Here is a 19,612-nt window from a genome sequence, read left to right as displayed (position 1 = left end):
ACTGCCATCTCTCAAAAATCCAGTGGCAAATCAGCAATGAGAAAAACAGATGTAATCTTTTTTTTTCCTTAAAAACATTTCTTTAAAATGCAATTTTGTTTAAGTAGAAAGATTCTAGAAATCTCTGCATTTAACTTCTCAGATCAGGCAACATTCTTACAGAACACTCAAATAAAAATTTATATATATATACACCATACGTCATAACTGGCATTGCCTCTGTTACAGTACTATTACACAGAAAGGGAAAATCTTTCAACAAACTATAAAGTTTGATTCCTGCAGTTTTCTTTCCATAAAACTGTATAATAAGTGCTAAGTTTTGCTGGGTTTATATGTAAGTTTTGCCATTTTTATACAGTGATTCTTTAACAGTTGTGGTAGCTGTGGTGATGTCAGTTATAATAAGGAATAACAGATGGGCTGGAATGAAGAACAAAGTATTTTCAAGCACCTGGATAGCTAAAAAATTCTATGAGGCGAGTTTTATTTTGACTCCACCCACTATTATCATATATGTGATTGCGCTTTTACACTTTATATACTTAATTCAACTACAATATTTTTCCCTGGTTTTTTCCAGTTAAATTCAATTCCTGTAATTCCTGTTGCCTTTCTACTGTTTGAAGAGCCCAGCTACATAAAGTATATCCATCCAACCACCCAACATACTACAGTTCTGTGCCAGAAAAAGTTTTAATTTCAAGTTCATATTTGGACCAGGCCAATACTTTCTCACTAACAAATTGATTGCAGATTTTAATATTCTTTTAAAAATATTGGAAGCTAACATTTTATTAAAGCACATTTTCAACCAATGACTATACACCAGAATTGTGAACTACAATTTTTTTATTCACCTACCATATTTAAATTAAACTCATCAGTCTGTTGGGCTACATATGAGTTCAAATCTGGGAATTAATCCTGTGTCAAAACAAATAATTTAAACCCTTGTTTATGTTCTCTTCTTTAATGAGACAGGTTGCTGAATTAAAGACTTTTTATATAATTTTATTCAGATAAAGAGCCATGAAGTTACAAGCATGTCAGGTTCAAGCTATTACTCATACACACAAGTCTTGTTCTATGAAGCCCTGAACAACAGTCTACAGGGACTTTAAACCTCATTAGACCAGTAAGTATACAAACCACACATTTCTTACCAACCATTCTAATATTATGAAATCCTAATAAATCAGAAAATCCCAAGGGAGCATTGTATTAAACACTTTTCAAAAAGGAAAGAGGTTGATTCTCTCCATTCACTGCACTAACTGTAAAACTATTGTTTGGTGTTGTGGGAAAGATGGGTTTCGTTTTAAATGCAACAAACACAATATCTCTCTCAACAGAGTGTTCCCCTTCAAAATGCAGACTGGTGGACAATCCTGAAGTGCAACAGCATATGTCATTTGGCTTATGCTTCAAGTGCATTGGAGGTGGTGTAGTGACAATCTCTGTCTCAGTCTCCAATAATTCTCAGCCTTGCAGTCGAGCTGCAGACTGATGGGGAGAGACTGGATAGGAACAGACTATTGTAACACACAGTAAGGTACTAAGTCATAAAACCCACCAACCCTTCCTCACATATTCTTGCACAACCAGGGTTAAAGCAGGGTTAAGTTTTTGTGCAGCTACTCACCATTTTAGTGAATGATTTTTAGTAGAGTTGGAGTAAAATGATAACTCAGTACACATCAAGAAACTATTGCTTTAGTAAATTAGAAGACATTGTCTTTAAAACTAACTTGTATGTTAAAATATTGTAAAATACTATTTTAAAATGCACCTCCGTAACTGTAACATAAGGGGGATATCCCAAGAGACAGGAAAGTGCAGTAGTCATGGTTATCAGCACCACATGAGACAGTGCAGTATTCAAACACTTATTAACATGATTACAACATAGAAAATTAAATTTCAGTCCCTTCATTAGTCAAATAGTCTCTGCTTCTTTATTATTCATGCAAGGGGAGAAACTTATACAAGAACAACAGTACAAATTCTACATGTAATGATTCACTTTATTTTGTCTTATAAGTAGTAAGAAAACTGGACACTACTATAGCAACGTAATTTTTCAGTGATTCAGTAAGCTGCAGTATTTCCTGCATCTCAGCCTACACAATGCAACCTTAAAGTAATAGATTTTAGTCTCTAATTCAGAAAAATCAAATACAGAACCGCATATGTAAAAAAATTAACACCAATAGCCTATGGGTAGCTGCTTTTAAGAGACAGCCGATTAATATATTACTATCTGGCACAGTCATAATGGGCTTGTGGTTCATGTACCAATGTTAGGAGTTCAGGTATGACCCCAACAGTCAAGACTGCAGTGATCATACTTGGAAAAGCAGTACTGGCCATTTGCAGATAGAAATCACTTCTTAATTGCAAACTGAGCAAAACAGAATCAGTGGTGATTCTGTAGGACCCAATGATATATTTATAGGATTACTGTTCCAAATAAAGCTAGGCAGACTTGAAGTTCATAAAGAGCTGAAGTGTGGATAAAGCTTGCTAAGTAACCCTGCTTGTCATCCTGACCATATAAAGTCTACTTTATTTCCTGACTTTTCAACAGTTATGTTTGTTTAAAAAAGAAAATCTATTTTTCCCCATCTCAAATAATGAAAATCTATTTACTAGCTTAACTCAAGCTTAAAGGTTGAGTGCTGGAAATCTAATATTTTAAGAAACTCAGAAATTCTAATTCTTTGGAGGTGATAAATTACTTTGGCATAAAAAACCTTTCCAGACTTCTTTACATTTCCTCTCCAGAAAACACACTGTTCCACTACCAAGTAAAATTATATTTATCTGTCAAATAAATAAAAGTAAAAGCAAATATTCTAGCTGCTTTCATCAACTTGTCCATACCTGTCAACCCCAGGTAATAAAAGCAACTTCACATTTTACAAGGCACACACATCATTTTGCGGTTTATTCTTTTCAAGAATCTTTCTTCCATGAAGAACAGTCTTGCTCACAGATATAGAGGCAGATACAAATGATCACAAAATAAAATTGGTTACTGTATTCCAATTCCCAGATGTAGCTCCTAAAAACAAGAGGCACTAAATATGCAAAGAATCCAACTACCTACAGACAAGTACTACAGAATCACAGAAAATGCTGAGTTGGAAGAGACCCACAAGGATCACTGAGTCCAACTCCTGGCCCTGCACAGGACTACAGTGTGCACAACTAACTCTATATAAAGCCACAAGTTTTGAAGTAACAGGGTCAAATGTGGGAAATTAAATCACAATTTGCCATATTCAGAACAGGTGACTTACCCCGAAACAAAAACTAACAAAACTTTGCCTCACTACAGTGTCTCTAAATTTTTTCTTCTGGATATTACTAACCAAATTCTAATGTGGCTGAAGGGGAAAACGTCCTTCATTCAACCATTACGTTTGCTGATAAACTGGTACCTAAAGTACTAAGAGTCCCAGTAGAATAGAGACAGAAGAAATATCTTTTCCACAACACATCCCCTAAATTCTGAGGTTGGCTTCCTGTTAGAAAGAACTGTGCCTGCTGATAAACTCCATGTAAAATCAACATTTTTTTTGCCATATGGATTGCACCAGACTTAATTTCTTGGTGGACAGTCAAAAGCACAAATAACCAAAATTAGAGACATCATGAAACACTGACTTAAAGAAAAGAGGTATTTGAGCAAGTTTGCATTTCATTTTAAAAGAAAAAAGTCAGGCTACCTTTTGGCATTCACAGGCTTATCAGATATAACTTGAAGACTGCATACAAACAAAACCAAGAAATAAAGTGGAGAATAGTGAACTTTAAAAATGTTCAGAAGGAAAAAAAGCGTCCCCAGTTCAAAGGCTTCATGCATTCCGATGGCAAAACACAGGTTCATAACTTGGGAGTAATCAAAACAGAAACCCCTTTCCCGAGACTGCATCCAAACTCTAAACATGTGTATATATTATTCTCTATCTATGTCTTTAAACTCAACTCACACTGGCATTTCAGATGTTTGTGATAGAAATATCCCAGAGGCTGGCAACACAAGCTATTTTGTTTCAGACCGAAGGCACCTTAACATAATGTTCTAGTTTCAGGCCAATAAGGACAGAGTAATTAATACTCAGTGCAATCAATCAGCCATTAAAAGATGTACTCTTCGAAACAGCTCTGCCAAGTGTCAAATAAATAGAAAGTAGTTGTGTAGGTAATATAATCTACTCCAAGGACCTTTTATGGTCAAGCACATGGAGACAGAATAATTCAGATACACAAAACAACTATTACTTGTGATGGGCTCATAAAAAGTGAGAAGATAAAGAGACAGAAAGAGAGAGAAATCTTAACACATCTCAAGAAGCATCGATCAGTGACAAATTCGTAGCATTTATAATCTGTAAGAGATACTGCTTATAAAATTTCCTTTGTAAAGGAGATGTGGAGGTACAAAGTAGGTCTTAGAAAAGAGGTCTCTCATGAAACAGAAAAATGGAAACTCCAGGGCAGGAAAAAAGGGAAGAGACTTTAAAGTCAATTCTCTGAAGATACTTATGTAATTATGGTGGATACAAAGCAAATACTGCTGCTTACAACTACTATTTCAACACTGAAATTTTGAGCAGAGTAGGAATTCTTGTAATTCCTTCATGTAACTTTCCTAGATTTCAGCTGTTTCAGCTGCAGCATATGGGCAGCTTCTCTTCAAACCACTCTAGAAAGGTTTGGGAGGGGCTGTTTGTGGATCTGGTAAGATGATGTTCAGGGGTTTTTAATCAACTCAGGCAGAACACCTAAACCATTTTCTTCAAGAGTTTCAGCTTCAGTGAGAATGTGTTTGCACAGCCACAACTTGAAGGATAACAACCCAGGGCATGCAAAAATATAACTGTTCAAGCAGGCTTATCCATAGGAAGATAAATTTGTGCTGAGACAAAGACCTAAGCAGTTCAAATTAATTGAAATTGTCAGTGTAAGTGGTTACACTTCTGAAGCAATCCAGGCAGTGTGAAGTATGTAGGAGTGCCTTTGACATTAAAAATATGTCAGAAACAGTAACTAATATACATTAGCAGAACCAGAATATAAACTTCCAACAAAATAAGGACAACTTCTATAACAATTACAAGAACTGAACTTCCAGTTCAGTCACTAGTTATAGAGATATCCAGGGAAAACCCAGAATAAGATAAGCACTCAAAATTTTGCCTGCAGTTCAAGTTTCTGATCACAAGCTTTTGAAGCAAGTTTTCAACATCCTGACAGAGAGCATTCAGGTTTTAACAGCAGGCAAAAAAGTGTAATTTAACACCTTAAAAATACGTAACTGTTAGAGTGCATAAACACCTAAAAATGTTCTAAGTAACTGCTTCTCCTTGATTCTATTTTTTCTTCCATGTTTCTGAGAATGTGACGGAAATCAAGCAGTTTGTACTGGAATTTAATAATATACTACAACATTTGAGATTATCTTTTTCTACATACTGGTATTGCACTAGAGAAATATTGTATTACATATTATTTTAAGAGGAAAAATCAATTCATAAATAGTAAGGCATGGCATACACTGGAATCACAAGCTGCTTTTGTGAGGCAATCACTACTCCTGCCCCAATGGATTTACATAAAATAGCTTCTAATAGTGTTTTTCTTATCCAGCAAGCTGGAGTCACACATTAAAAGTAACAGACATTATGCCAAGGGGAAAATACAAATGAACATGTATGAACTGTAGAGACAACTGTTTCAGAATGCTCCACTTACTTTGTAAGTATTATTGCAATAAAATAATTGGCATACATTATATTTAAGGCACTTCAGTCTTTCAGCAGTGCAGGATTAACAACTTTATGCTTATTCAAGTCCTTAATATTATTTATGTTACAGCAGTGCTGTGCTCAGAGGCCCCAATTAAGACTGAGATCTCTCAAGTACAAGAATATCATTATCACATTGACTCACAGAGAATTCTCTTTCAAAATACTAAAAAAAAAAAATACCAAAAAAAACACATATGCCCTGTTTAAGCCAAATTACTATCTCTACAGGCTTTACTATAGTTTTTGCTGTTTAGCTTATTTTTTTTTAATGCCAGAAGGAAGTACAAGTGTACTGCATATTTTCCAATAGACAGGTAAAAGCATAGCTCAGAAACACACAGCCCTCTCCCTGCCTTTCAGGCCACTGGGGGCAGGCACACAGATGTTCCTTCATTCATCAGTACCTGTATAAAGAGGTTTGCATAACTAGATTGCTGCCTCTCTACCTGCTAAAAAAAAACAACCCCAAGTCAAACCCTGGCATTCATAGGTCTGTGGGAATTCTGAATCTAACTAGCAAATTGAGCTGCGACAGTCTGTGGGAATTCTGAATCTAACTAGCAAATTGAGCTGGGACAGATTTTAGGCTCTCAGATTTCTCCCTAATATCAAACTGCTGAGTGTTGAAGTTCACAGGGAACAGGCAGAAGCTGCATAAACATTTCAGATACATTCTTGAAACAGATGGTTCAATATAATGGGTTCTCAAACAAGTAATTGTATATACAAGTGTTAGTGCAATCTGCTCTTGTAAACATCAAAATTTTTTTGAAATTTTTGTAATTCAAATATTTTTTCCATACTTCAAAAGCTATACTGCATAATCAACTTCTGGGTTATACTAAGTGGCCCACTGAGACTGTTCATTATATTTCACTTGTTAAGACCTGTTTGTTGGATGAAAGCCAGCCCTATTCTCTCCTAAAAAAAATAAATTATGAATATTTTTTTTTTAATTTGGTATCTATTAGTAACAAACAAAACACAAACATCCCTCAGATTACTCTGCACAACTCAGTAAAGCTGGTTGGTCAGATGTTCTATTTCCATTTGTCTGGAGGTAAAAGGTTTGACTTATGAACAAATGTTTAGCAATGCAGTGTATGTTGGCCCAGCAGCCACCAGCCTGCTGAGGATCAGAAGATCTATGTGACAAGGACACTCCTACTGCATCCCCGATGGTCATAGGCACTGGGCAGCCAGCACCCAGCCCAGCTCAGGGGGCACACAGTACAGGCAGAAATTGGATTGTACAAAAACACTGGCTGAACCATTCTGTGGTTTGCTTATTTCAGTGACAGTCCCAGCACAAGTTAGAAACATGTCCTACCTTCTCTTTGCCTAATCTCCCACCCAACGACTTTTTCCCTACTCTGTCTCATGCTTCTTTTAGAAAAAGTTTTGGTCTGGTGCAGTGCAGCCCTTGGCAATTTAAGTTAATTCCTTTATTTCCATAATTTAACACTGGATTTTAATAATCGGTTCTAACAAATCATCTCTGGAATGCATATGCTCTTAAATGCTTAATGAAGAACAGATTTTCACAGAGTTCCCCTATTTTCCTGTCTCAGAGAAGGACCTTGCCAGACTGCACAACCACACTTTTCATTCTTTTCAAAAAGAAGCTACTGGGCTGGAGCTATGAGACTCCAGGTTTAAACTTCATTCAAAAAAAAAAAAACAGAAAACCTAAAGCCCAATACAGCAATTCTACTATTGTTCTAGCATACATACAAGCATCATAAAGCCACCCCAGGACACACACTCATTAATGAAATGAACATTTTACAAAACAAAGGAAAAAAACTTAGAATTTTCCTTTTAAAACTTACCTTACTTGTTACATACTTCAGAACTGTTTGTTAGGAGCTAGACACGGATTACACAACCAGAGATTAATCTAAGTAAAAAGTAAACTTTAACAAGCTACTTACTGAAAATTCGCTACTTTTACTGATACAGGAATGCAGGGAAGTTGAGTGGCCCATTTCAATGTAACATCTTGATAAACATTCAACATTTTATTGTGGTTTGCAATTAAAGTGTTTATTGTTCCTTCTCGCACTGTTCAAAGATAAAAAAACAATTTTAGGATGAAAGATTTTTCATAAGCCAGTACTTTTCTTTATAGTTGTGTTTTCTTTTATTTTTAATCCATTAATTGTCATAAAATAATTTAGTATAAAGCATCAAAAGTTAGGAAAGTTACATCGACACAACGAAGGACATATATGATTAATTATGGATACCAATTTCAATTGCATATTTCACAATACATGCCACAACTTTCTAAGGTTCTGGCCAGCCATGTTTGGTAACTCAAAACATGACAAAGACTCATAATGACCATGTTGGCATGCCAGGATAGATATGACAAAATACACATTGATTAAATAGCAGATATTTACACCATTCATTAATTATTTAACTTGTGAATACCAATTAAATCTGTATGCATTTGCAGGATTTATTTATAGTATAATTCAAATCAGAAAGTATAAAATGTGAAGATTGCCAAGATCAAATTTCTAAAGATTAAAATTTTAAGTTCAAAAGGAGACATAATGTCAAAAATTTATCAGATCATTTTTGAAACATTAAAAGAGAATAAGTATTAATAGTCTATAATTCGAACCAAGTATCTAACCAAGTTGTTTCCACCAATGTAATAACAATAAACTTTGATATTTTTAAGAATCTGTAAATATCAGAAGGTCATAAATCAAAAGGTCCTCAAACAGAAGGTCCTCAAACACTAGTTTACTCTTCCAAAGACTGTCATTCCTCTGTGTTTGTTGCTGTGATAGCCTGGGCACCAGACAAGTATCTCAATTTGGTGATAAGAAAATATTTAGATTCTAAATATTATGACACTTCACAAAAAGTAACATTTGAAAATCAACCTACCTCATTCAAAAAGAGAGCTCCAAATTCTACAGATCATAGACTCAGATTCATAGAATATCTTGTGTTAGGAGGGACCTTAAAGATCATCTAGTCCCAACTCCCACTAACATGGGCAGGGACATCTCCCATTAGACCAGGTAACTCAAGGTCTTATCCAACCTGGCTTTCAACACTGCCAGCACTGGGGCAACCTGTTCCAGTGTCACACCACCCTCACAGTCAAGAATTTCTTCTTAATATCTAACCTAAATGCCTTGGGCAGGGACACCTTCCACTAGACCAGGTTGCACGATGCCCCATCCAACCTGCTTATTCAGAAAAATATATTTATTCAGGGGTTAAAAAAAAAAAGTGACCAAGCTAAAGTTTAATCTTTCTTTTACAAACCTGAACAGTAAGGAATGAAGCAACTCGGACTGTAATCAAGCTTCTTCATGAATCGTATTTGCCCGTTATCCTTCAGGCAAAAGAAGTTTCTCTCACCAAGCACAAAAACAGAAGCAACTCCCTGATTAAATGAGACGACACATATATCCAGTGCTTGCTCTCCAATGTTTAAAACCCAATCCACCTTCAAAAGAAAAAGCATGCTCTAGAAATCAAATGACAACTGCATATTAAAGACAAAATTTTGAGAAGGCTCAAAACTAATCAAATTACATATCATTAACATAGCTAGAAAAGCAAAACCAAGGTCTTTTTAAGGATAAGAATTATCTTCTTATTCTGAGGGCAGTTGGTAACTTTCCTTAATGTGACTCAAGCAAAAAAAAACACTGTATTTTTAAAATAGGCATGAATTGTTAGCTATGTAGCTCAGTTAAGTACATTTAGAATTTAATATACACATCCCATTCAAAATGGAAATGCTTTATACTTCAACTAATGAATCCAAGAGTAGATATTTAGAATAATTTTCATCGACCTCTGTACATGTGTACATGCAAAAGGTGACAACTGATTCTACCAATATATGTAAATGGAAAACTAGACAAATGTTTTAGGTGTGTAAGCCAATATTTATGCTTGCAGTCACTCATGTACACCCTTTAATCTGGCGAATGCTGGTGTATGTCATAGTTTGTTTACTTCTCCAACTATGTACATTGATATAATAAACAACTAAGAAATCCTGCCTCACCGGTCTTTAAACAATACTACTGCTTATTGACACATTTCAGTGGTTTGTTTCTTCAGCTCCTTTGAGAAATTTCAACTAAACACACATGCAAAAATTGCTTTTGACAATCTGGTTAAATAGAAATTTAGACTTTTGAAGTAAAAATATATCAAAGTTCAAGTGTCAGCACTTCCTATATGAACAGCATCAATTATTTTGCTGAAAGAGCATAGAATGTGTCAGCAAATATCCTGGCATATCTGATATATGAAACTGGAAGTGCTGTCTTAAAAGTTAAAGAGAAAAACCCAGCTTATGTTTGTTTCCAAGCATGCTTTACATTTTAGATTTTAAAAACTGTTTCATTTGCAGTCTATCTGATGAAGTCTCCAGGTTTTTCATTTATAAATTGCCTTCTCCTACTTCTCTATGTAGGATTCAGCCTACGTGTATTTGAAAAATTCTATAATTAGTGGATGGAAGATGCTCTCCCAATATTTTACTGTTGTTCCTGAAATATGATGAATCTAGCATTTTATATATGCAGTATATTTAGACAAGCAACTCTACTGCAGGACCACAAAGAATTAAATTCTCTTCCTCTTAAGAAAAGGCAGCTCAAATATTAAACAAATTAGTGACAGAGACCTCCAGAAGACTATTGAATCCATAGGTTCTTGACAAGAAGAGTTCAGGACACTATTTATGGAAACATTTCACTGAGAATTTTTTTCTAAGTACAAAGGAGAATGAGATTCATTTTCTACAATACAAAGTCACAATAAGACTTCATTTTAAAACATAAGCAATAATGCAGGTGTACCTATTTCTCTATTTTACTACAGTATAGGTTCTGCATTACAGAGATTGCCCTGGAAACAGTTATTTCCACTGCAGGTTTTTTTTTTTTTCTCATTAGAACAACAGCAAGTTTTAAGGCCCAGCCTAAAACAACTGAGGCCCAAAGAAACCTTAATAGAAATCTACTGGAGTCTTTTCATTGCCTTTAGCAGCACTTGGATCAGGTCCTTTGTCAGCAGACAATGTTTCCATTCGTTACTTAGCATCAGCCATTTCAATATGTGTCTATACAGGGTATGTAAAATAAACGTGTTTTACCACAAGCCTTTTTCCAGAACTGAGTTTTCGCTGTTCTGTGTCATGTCTTTCATCAGCATCTGTCGCAAATGCCAGCACTTGGTATCTGTTACAGGCAGTTTAAAAATATTTTTTAAAACTTATATCTTTGTAATTACCTCTACATTAAGTAAAAAATAAAATATAATTATCATGAGTTTTCATAAACAGTAAAATCATAGCCTAAAAGGATGGTTAGAAAGCCTACTGCAACATGTCTACCCTCAGCAAGGATGTTAAGACTAGTATCACTGTAGGATAGCAGCTAAGTGTAAAGGTGGAAAAAGTGTAAAAGTGTAAAACAAGCATTTCTATTCAGATTTTATGTGGAGTTAAAATAAATCCAACAGTCTAAATATTAGTAGATAGAAGTACAGACCACAAAGACAGAAGAAACAAATTCTCAAATGGTGAAATTGGAACTCTAATTTAAAAAAACACTTTTTTTTGCTCTTATTAAGCTTTCAAAAAACTTCTAAACCACTCAGAAATACAATCTGCTCTATCTAATAGTGAAACTTACAAGCACGTCCATTAAGTAAACTTAAGTGGCTCCAATCTAACAGACCACAGTAAACTGAAATCAGTAGGTGGCACATTTAGCAAAAGTTGAAAGGCTTGGGGCAGTTTTATTATTTTTAACTGCCAACAAACCATACTAAGAAAAATTGGCAATGAAGACATTTGAACAAACGATATCAACTGCTATAAAAGCTCTGCACATCTATCTGTCCTCTTTACAACTATGCAATCCTCAGTGTTCCAACTGCATCTTCATTGATTCTTCTGTAACTCTTTCCTGAATTTGTGCTGGTATGATAACTCACTGATCTACCGTTTCCAGTGTATGCACACAGATAATCTGTGGAATACTGAAGGTTTCTACATAAGTGAAATAAACAGTAGAATAAGACCCAACTTAAACTTATCCAAAAAGACAGCATTTAATTCTTGAAGTCATGGAGTACCATCAGCTCCTAAGCTTAAATCAACACAATCCTGAATGTTCCAATTCAATCTAAAATAGCAGTACATATTTTTCCTCATTGTCAAAGTTGGAGATTTAAAATGATGACAACAATATTCCTCATATTTCATGCATGCATCGTGGTGCAGCAAAAGGACAAGGCGTAATGACCATATATTAAAACACAAGAAGTTCCACCTCAACATGAGGAAAAACTTCTTTACATTGAAGGAGGTAGAGCAGCAGAACAGGCTGACCAGGGAGTCAGTCACAGCCTAACTGGATATTCCTGTGTCACCTGCACAAGGTGACCCTGTCTTGGCAGGGGGCTTGCACTAGATGATCTCCAGAGGTCCCTTCCAAACCTAACTAGCTAGTGATTCTCTGCTTGCCATTGAAGGATTTTAATTTCTAAAACTTTTTTACTTACAAAGGTAAACTGTGTAAAATGTTTCTAAAATTGTTTTACTTACAAAGGTAAACTGGAGTAAAAAATCTAATTGTTTAAGGTCTAATTGTTTAAGGTGAATGCTATGACCTATTTAATAATACTGAGAGAGCTGCTTTCAGTACAACTAGGATGTCTTTAACTGCCCTCTCTATGAATGAATTTACTTCCCTTTTTCAGTTTAACACATTTATAAGAGAAGTTGCAGATTCACTGTATATGTTGCAGTATCACTGAATTAGTTGAGTTGGAAAGGAGCCAGAAGGATCCTGACCTAACAAAATTTTCTCTTCACTATATTTTGCTGATAGTCTTGGAAAGCACAATAACATTTTAATAACTAATCAGAGACCTAATATGGAGGTTTCAAATCAAGCTCACGTGAAACAGCAGTACATACTGCTATTTAAGTACCAGCTACCTGCATATAGTCTTTCATGAAAAAAAAAAACTCAAGCTACAGATGACCAACACAAACTTTCAATTCAGCTATCACATCAAGCATTTAAGAGGCATTTTGCTTTTAGATCTTGAAAGAATTCAGGATCAACACAGTAAAAATTGCTTTCAAATGAAGCCATTGGTCTGCAAGAGCTATAAGAAGACAGATAATTTGAAGTTTGGCAGCTTATTCTGCTAAAAGCACTAGATAGAACAGTTGTATTTTTTATTCAATAAAAATAACCTCTCCTTAGTATATCTGTTTCCTTCACTTTAAAAAGATTACTTAACTCTTTTCTAATGTCCTAATATTTCAGACACACACTAGAGATTAGTTCCATTAGTGTCTTAACATTTGACACTAAAGACCCATAACCAAGTGAAAAATTCCTACAGTAAGGATGGCACACTTTTGATTTAGTAACAGACTGATGAATAACTGTAGCCACATTTTTTGTAAAGGTCAAGATTCTGAAAATAGTTTAAACATATGAGATGTTAATTTTAAAGGAAAAAATGTTTCATTATTCCTTGACAACATTAATAGATTATATTATAATTTTATTCTAATATTGTATTAGAATTTAAATTCTAAATTCTTAGGAAAATTACAAATTTTCTATTAAATTACTTTTACTTGCAACACATATATCCTGTCCAGTTTTAAGAAAACAATACATGATGTCTATAATCTGATTAATTTTAAGCAGCAAAATAAAAAGAATATTGCTTGAGAACTATAGGTGACAGAACAGGGTAGTGTGATAAAGCATTGTGTTTGACTAACACTCCCTGAATTAGATTCCCACGGCATTATTTATAAAAAGGGGCATTCTTGTTTTCTTTAATATGTATGAGTACCTCTGAAAAAATCCTTAAGGTACTTGCCCATTCCTTCAGCCTCATGAGATTCCCCTGAATGGCCACCCTATCTAACCTTTTTATATTAGCCACTTCCAAAAATTTGACACTGCCCTTGAATTTCAGGATATGCATTGTCCTATCCAGGATGAAGATGTTAAAGAAATATTGGCTCCAGTATCATCATCATTAATCTTTGGCTGCTGGTTAGAACTGCTAACAACTATTGCTCTGTAAGACTGACAGATCTGCTACTTTTTCACCCATTTTAGGGGGTGTAGATTTTTGTCATCACAGGTAGTAGCTCTGCCCCAAACACCACCACACCCCAATTTACTGCTAGGGATAGAGATTCAAGAAGCCTAACTCTAGTCCTCTGTGAGAACAAGGGTCTGCAACAGGGAAGCATCTTGTTTGAGAAAGGCTTCACAGCAGACATCCACCACAATGTCCCACTGCTTGAGCATCCATCTAATTCTAATGGATACTTGATAAACTCTCAACATGGTGGTTGCATTGAGAGCCCCATGGATTCAAGCTGCTCCTCCACAGTAAACACAAACGCCCCCTTGTCTGTCTTTCAAAATCATTCACATTCTCTTTGTTATTCTCTATTAGATTTGTGTATGGTTGACCTTATGATACATAGTCCCTGTGCTTAGAGGAAGTGGAAATGTCTTGCACAGTCTTCACTTTCCATATTGTTCTATTTCCATATTGTTCTATTTTTCTAAATGTTGAACCCATAAACTTAATATGGTCACAAACTAAAACAGCTCGCAACAGTTTCATCCATGTTCCAATGCTGAAAGCACAGACTAGACAGAACTGAAGCAAGGAAAAAACCTGGCACTTGGGAGCAACAGAGCCTTGATAAACTAGCAGACTTACTACCTTTATAAAAATGAAATAGGACCATAAAGTCCTCAGGACTCACAGCACACTTTCTTCTATGACTGTACTGAGACACTAATCACTCAGCAACATATAACATCTTTCCTGCAACTACTTGCTTTTGGATACTCCAGTAAAGGCATTAAAAATTAAATGGTATTACTTTCAATGTGTTTTCCTAGTAAATGATACCACCAAAGTACGCTATAATTACTGAACATAAACACGTACTTGTAACTCTCAACCTGCTGACAAGAAGAGACTGTAATGAAAGAGTCTGTGCGAGAGCTGTAAGCCAAAGGACCAGGCAGAAGAAAACCAGGTAAAAACCGGCCAAAAGCGTAACTTTCTTGTTCAAACAACATGAGCATCCCATCCATGGACTGTATGCAGATCAAATCTCGACCTAAGGGAAGCAGTAGAAAGAAATACAAAGGAAACAAAGCAACGTTATTTGTGTAGTTTTAATACTAAAACTGTAAGTAAATTAAAATTGTACTCATAAGTAATCCTAACAAAAGTAAATTTTCATTTATGGGAGTGTTTACTACAAGGAAAAACACTAAATATTCCAACCTCGATAAAAGCTTACTTTCTAAAATAAACAATCTAGATTGTGGGGGGGAATAACATTCAGAATACATTAAAAAAAAAAAGGCAGCAAGATACTTTATTTCAAAACAAAATTCCTAAGGATATAACTATTACAATTTCAGTTTAAAGAAATGTTTCAAAATTACCAAAACATCAAATTATTCAGCTTCCATAACTTACAAGCAGTCATAACAACTGTGGTTTAAAATAACCAATTCTATTCTTTCAAGTCTACTTAAGCAACCTAACAGAAAGTCCCACAAATATATATTGTTGTGAAAATAATACAATGGTAATGTTTTCCATGTTTTACATTCACATTTTTTGTCTTTCAGAAAAAAACAAAAAAAAGTCCAACTCTGTATTACCAGCAAGTCTAAAAAATACCAAATAAAAAAAAATGCAGCTTGGAGTAAATTACTTCAAGCCTCATGCATTATTCATGAGCAGCCATAAGACATGACATAAGACATGGCTTGTCATGCCTCAATTACACTAATCTAAATTCTAAGTTTCATTGGGAAGATTTCTGAGATCAGAAGCTGATTATACAGTTTGCACTTCATTTGCAAAGGTAACAATTAGTACAAACAGTATTTTTTACGCATTCAAAGAAAGCTATACCATTAATATGAACACCTTCTGAAGCTGATAGATGCATCTCTCCTGAATTCATAGATAAGCTCTTACCTTGCAAACACTACATGAAATATTCAAATGTCTATTGTCTATTCAAATGTAATTCAAAACATCTATTCACCTTGATTAAAATACTCTATTTTGTCTAAGGAATGATTCTGTATGCATGAATGACCCAAATAAATTCTCTGTTCACTAAGTTCCACCCTCAATCCTTTAATAAGTTTTCTAATGTAGGAAGGTGAAGCACGACAAAAATAGACTAAAACTTCATTCTTACAGTTCCATAAAGGTAACAAAAGTCAAAGAAATATTCAATATCTGAAATGCAACAAATGTACAAAACATTGTTCATCTCCACTGTGATTCTTCATAGAAACTTTAACTACCTAAAAATAAATAGTGTCAAAGGCCAGAAAGCACATTGTATTACTTGTGATTGAAATACACAATAAAAATTTAGCTTAGGGTAAAAACAGGAAAAAAAAAAAGACGATAAAGCAGCAGAGTCCTTCCCACTTCCTTCATCTCTTTTTCAGATTTTCTCATTTTCTAGAAAGTAATATCTACCATCCTTTTGTTCCAGATTCTGCATATAATTCATAACATATTCATAAACCCTGTTACAAATAACAAACATGTGATAAGAAGGACACTTGAAAGTGCAATTCAAATTGTTCATTTGCTGGAGGCAAATTTGAATCTTTCAGTCTCTAGTGAAAAGACAAGAGCAAGACAGACTCTTCTCTGTGGCATCCACTTACAGGACTAAGTAAACGGTAACAAACTGCATCACATGAAATTCTATCTGAACATAGGTTGGAGGGTTTTGGGTTTTTGTTTTTTTTTTTTTGTTGTTGTTGTTGGTTTTTTGTTTTGTTTTGGGTTTTTTGGTTGTTTTGGTTTTTTACTGTGAAGGTCAGCAAAGACTACAGCCCATTATCCAGAAAGGTTGTAAACTCTTCTCTCATAGGCATACAGAAAATACAATAGAACACAATCCTGAGCAACTTCTAGCCGAACCTGCTCAGGAAGTGGAATTGGACTAGATGATGTCAAAAGAAGAATCATTCAAATCAGACATTCTGTCTTTTCTCTCTGAACTACTCCAAGGCATCTACAGTAGATTTCTGTTGCTCTAAGTTATGCAATTTCACAGAATTTAGTCCTATCATATATTCCTGATCAGAAAAGACTGGGAACCAGCAGGGAAAATTGAGCAGTTTTGAACTGGTATGCTATCAATGTTAATGATACCCAGCTTCTACTTCCCAACAGCTGCTGCCATTGTTATCACACTGCTGATGAAGTCTAGAAGGAGTATGAGTGAGCCAGCTGTATAAAACAATTATTAATCTATAAAAGTTCCCTTAAAAACTAGTGCAAACACTGATATCTAGTAAAGGTGCTAGCCCACTGGTTGCCACCACACCCTCTCAGATATGGCTATTTTGAAGTATAGTTACTGGCTACTATAAATAACTAGTGGCATTTTTGTTTGATGTGCAGCAAAACAGTGCTTCATAACCCAGGTGTCCATGTGACCACAGCCCTTCTACCTCCGTTACCTGAAAATCACATATGCTCACATTCAGCATCAGGCACACTGTAAAACTTCTCACCACTTTACAGTAGCTAACTGTTTGGTTCCACTTCTAATTTAGACCTTTCTCAAGAATGCAACCCTGTAAGTCTGAGTATAGAGAATCTTCAAATCCCCTTCCAAAGTCTCCTATGAATTCTACCATCAGTAGTGTGTTACAGAGGAAATCTGCAGCTGTTTGACAGCCCTATTTCCTGAACTTTAACTTTCAATATCTAACTTCAGAGGAATTCCCTGGCACCTGTAACCTGAAGACAAATCAATTACAGATAGTAGCTTGAAATTTTTATTTTGAAGGGTGTGGCAGCAGCTCTCCGGCCACAGAGAGCAGGCACAGACTTTCCCAGGCATTTTCCAGGGAAAGGCTGTAAGAAGATCAGACAAAAGAATGAGAAACAATTCTTATCTCTACTTGCACCTGCTGTTGTGCACATGTGGAATGTGTCATGGAGATTTGTTTGCCAAAGGGTGATGTCTTAATTGGACACTGGATGGTGTTAGTATGGACTGACCAATTAGGTCAAAGCGGTATTGAACTGGCTGTAAGGGTTACTGAGTTTCTTGATAAGTATAGTATAATATAGTGTAAGATGATAAAATAAAGCAATTGATCAGCCTTCTGCAATCATGGAGTCAATTCTTATTATTACCCAGCTGGGGGCCTGTGGCAACAGAAGGGCACAGTGGTAGAACACACTTGTACTTTGGGTTTTTTTTAAGGCTGCCTGGTTTTCATCTTTTCTTACACAGAAAGATATAAAGTCAGGGAAAAAAAAAAACAAGAATGAAAAATTAAATCTGTAAATTAAACAATTTAAGTCACAGAAAAAAATAACAATGTTATGTACGTTTAAATTTTTACTAAATTACTATTACATTTTGAAAAGTTCTAAACATTGTTTGATATAGATCAGAAGTAAAAGACATTAATTGCATAGTGAATGCCCTTACTACCACAGAAATCTTATCTATTTTGTAATATAATTAAATTTCAGGTATTCCTGATTATACTGATAGTAGTAAGAAAACTGTCTCTTAGACAACTGCTGACCAAAATCTTTAGGGTTTAAGTTTAAAATATATATATAGGGTTTAAGTTTAAAATATAGGGTTTAAGTCTAAAATATACAATTAAGTTGTTAATTTCTACTCTTCTGATGAAAACTATAGCAGATACAATTGATATGAAGTGATAATCTAGTAGACATATTACAACTCAAATAACAGAAAAAAGTAAAAGTCATTACAAACGCTGAGATTACTGCTGAAGTACCAAATAGTAATAGCTCTGTTCTTCTCTGTATTATAAATATCAATCTTCTTACCAATTCCATAACATCATGAAAGTGATGAAGTGAAGCACTACAGCACTTCCTGCAATATATATGAAGCTACATGTCATGCGAAACATGGAAGCATTCGCCTTTAGTGCGCAAAATCGAAATCACACACAAATATCGCTGTTAAAATCTCTCCTGTCACAAAGTAGTGACACCATTGAATAAGGTATGACATAATATGATATGTTTTTTAGAGCAATGTTCTGCAAGCACACTGTAGTACCGAACTGTACCTGTCTAAAGAAACAGAGGCATGAGACTGAATCAGCAATCACTCATCTGGCTTTTAAAAGCACAGCAGCACTTATTAATATACCCACCACTTTGCTCTTCATATTTGTGCTGTTCCTACTCACTAATTTTCAAATTTGGATTTTAATTAGCTTGCACTAGTGCTTCAAATTCCAGTTATCCAAACTATTACATGTAAATCATAATTAAAGAAAATTAAATTGTGTATGAACTCTTATTTCCCACTTTTCATAAGTCAACTTATTTCCTTCAGCCATTTGTTTTTATTGTATGTCCAGTGAATGGAGTTGTTACGTTTCACTTTGAGAAATGAAGTCCTCCAAACACTCAACCAGAAATGTCCATTTCAAAAAAGCTTATTGCAGCCACTTCGCCTTGCCAGTGACACATTTATAAAGTGAAAATATAAACCACAGTGTTTTCTGCATATCAGATGGTATCACTTAGTATACTCTACATAGTTTCAGCAGCTCATTTCTCAAGAGAAATGTCCCTTTACCAGAAAGTGCTACTTTTAAGCACAAGCTACTGTTGTTTTGTAGTTTTGTTATGAAAAATAAATTCAGGATATGAATATATTTACATCACAC

At 34.9% G+C, this 19,612-nt stretch overlaps 1 protein-coding gene across 5 annotated transcripts in view; it reads right to left on the bottom strand.

Moving 5' to 3' along the window:
* The window catches only part of BBS9 (Bardet-Biedl syndrome 9), a 299,832-nt gene that overhangs the window by 252,017 nt on the left and 28,203 nt on the right, over positions 1-19,612 (bottom strand). For all 5 annotated transcript variants that reach the window (XM_053949185.1, XM_053949253.1, XM_053949402.1 and 2 more), the window contains exons 7-10: positions 14,826-15,000; positions 10,966-11,050; positions 9,114-9,297; positions 7,754-7,883 (exon numbers count right to left, since the gene is read on the bottom strand). In XM_053949185.1, coding sequence (XP_053805160.1) covers positions 7,754-7,883; positions 9,114-9,297; positions 10,966-11,050; positions 14,826-15,000 — 574 coding nt within the window. The remainder of the gene's footprint in view (positions 1-7,753; positions 7,884-9,113; positions 9,298-10,965; positions 11,051-14,825; positions 15,001-19,612) is intronic.

This window comes from Vidua chalybeata, chromosome 1 (assembly GCF_026979565.1).
Source record: "Vidua chalybeata isolate OUT-0048 chromosome 1, bVidCha1 merged haplotype, whole genome shotgun sequence".
Classification (NCBI taxonomy): Eukaryota; Metazoa; Chordata; class Aves; order Passeriformes; family Viduidae; genus Vidua; species Vidua chalybeata.
This window is presented reverse-complemented; position numbering and strand designations above follow the sequence as displayed.